The sequence below is a fragment of the Panulirus ornatus genome, chromosome 40 (assembly GCF_036320965.1).
Source record: "Panulirus ornatus isolate Po-2019 chromosome 40, ASM3632096v1, whole genome shotgun sequence".
Classification (NCBI taxonomy): domain Eukaryota; kingdom Metazoa; phylum Arthropoda; class Malacostraca; order Decapoda; family Palinuridae; genus Panulirus; species Panulirus ornatus.
This window is the reverse complement of record NC_092263.1, coordinates 7,090,265-7,091,526: the sequence shown is the minus strand read 5'-3', so window position 1 is coordinate 7,091,526 and position 1,262 is coordinate 7,090,265. Positions and strand designations below refer to the sequence as shown.

Genomic DNA, 1,262 nt, shown 5'->3' with positions numbered 1-1,262 from the left:
ATGCTTTCCATTTATGTTGACAAAGTGCTCTGCCACCGCTCTATCCACAGCCTCTTCCGTTTCGAAGGACAAAAATCCAAAGCCTCTTGATTTCTTCTTTTCCTGATCAAACATGATAACTACTTCCATAACTCCTCCAAAACGTGAAAAGAAATTGCGAAGGTCTGTTTCTGTAAGATTCGATGGCAGGCCTCCAAGGAAAACCTTAGGCCAGTTTCCATTCCTCTTCTGCTTCTGCATGCTGCGTGGGTTGCAAGTCTTAGGATCGATGGTACGTCCATCAAGTTCATGAGGTCCACTCTTCAAAACAGATTCAACTTTGTTGGGATCAGCAAAAGTGACGAAGCCAAAACCACGAGACCTGCCAGTCTCACTGTTCTTCATCACCACGCAATCTATCACCTCCCCATATTGGCCAAAGTACCGCTGCAGAGACTCTTGAGTTGTCTCCCATGACATTTCAGATAAGCTCATAGAAGACTTGCAGGCCCTAGCTAGACACCCCTGGACAACTCTTGGCAGCAACATGGGGTCTATGCAATGCTATCCCTTGTAATTAGACCAGATTTTTAGGTCTCTATTAGTGATTAGGGAGCGGGGGGCTGGAAATCCTCCCCTCTCATTTTTTTTTAATTTTCCAAAAGAAGGAACAGGGAAGGGGGCCGTTGAGGATATTCCCTCAAAGGTCCAGTCCTCTGTTCTTAACGCTACCTCGCTAACGCGGGAAATGGCGAATAGTATGAAAGAAAGAAAGATATATCTAGAAGCAGTGAGAAGTTTTTATCGAGGATGTAAGGCATGTGTACGTGTAGGAAGAGAGGAAAGTGATTGGTTCTCAGTGAATGTAGGTTTGCGGCAGGGGTGTGTGATGTCTCCATGGTTGTTTAATTTGTTTATGGATGGGGTGGTTAGGGAGGTGAATGCAAGAGTTTTGGAAAGAGGGGCAAGTATGAAGTCTGTTGGGGATGAGAGAGCTTGGGAAGTGAGTCAGTTGTTGTTCGCTGATGATACAGCGCTGGTGGCTGATTCATGTGAGAAACTGCAGAAGCTGGTGACTGAGTTTGGTAAAGTGTGTGAAAGAAGAAAGCTAAGAGTAAATGTGAATAAGAGCAAGGTTATTAGGTACAGTAGGGTTGAGGGTCAAGTCAATTGGGAGGTGAGTTTGAATGGAGAAAAACTAGAGGAAGTGAAGTGTTTCAGATATCTGGGAGTGGATCTGGCAGCGGATGGAAACATGGAAGCAGAAGTGGATCATAGGGTGG

The 1,262-nt window shown here is 45.2% G+C and overlaps 1 protein-coding gene across 1 annotated transcript in view; it reads right to left on the bottom strand.

Annotated features, from left to right (window-relative positions):
* The window catches only part of LOC139761502 (heterogeneous nuclear ribonucleoprotein 27C-like), a 7,331-nt gene extending 6,803 nt beyond the window's left edge, over nucleotides 1–528 (bottom strand). The window contains exon 1 of the mRNA XM_071685767.1: nucleotides 22–528. Coding sequence (XP_071541868.1) covers nucleotides 22–528 — 507 coding nt within the window. The remainder of the gene's footprint in view (nucleotides 1–21) is intronic.
* Between the last annotated feature and the right edge of the window lie 734 nt (nucleotides 529–1,262).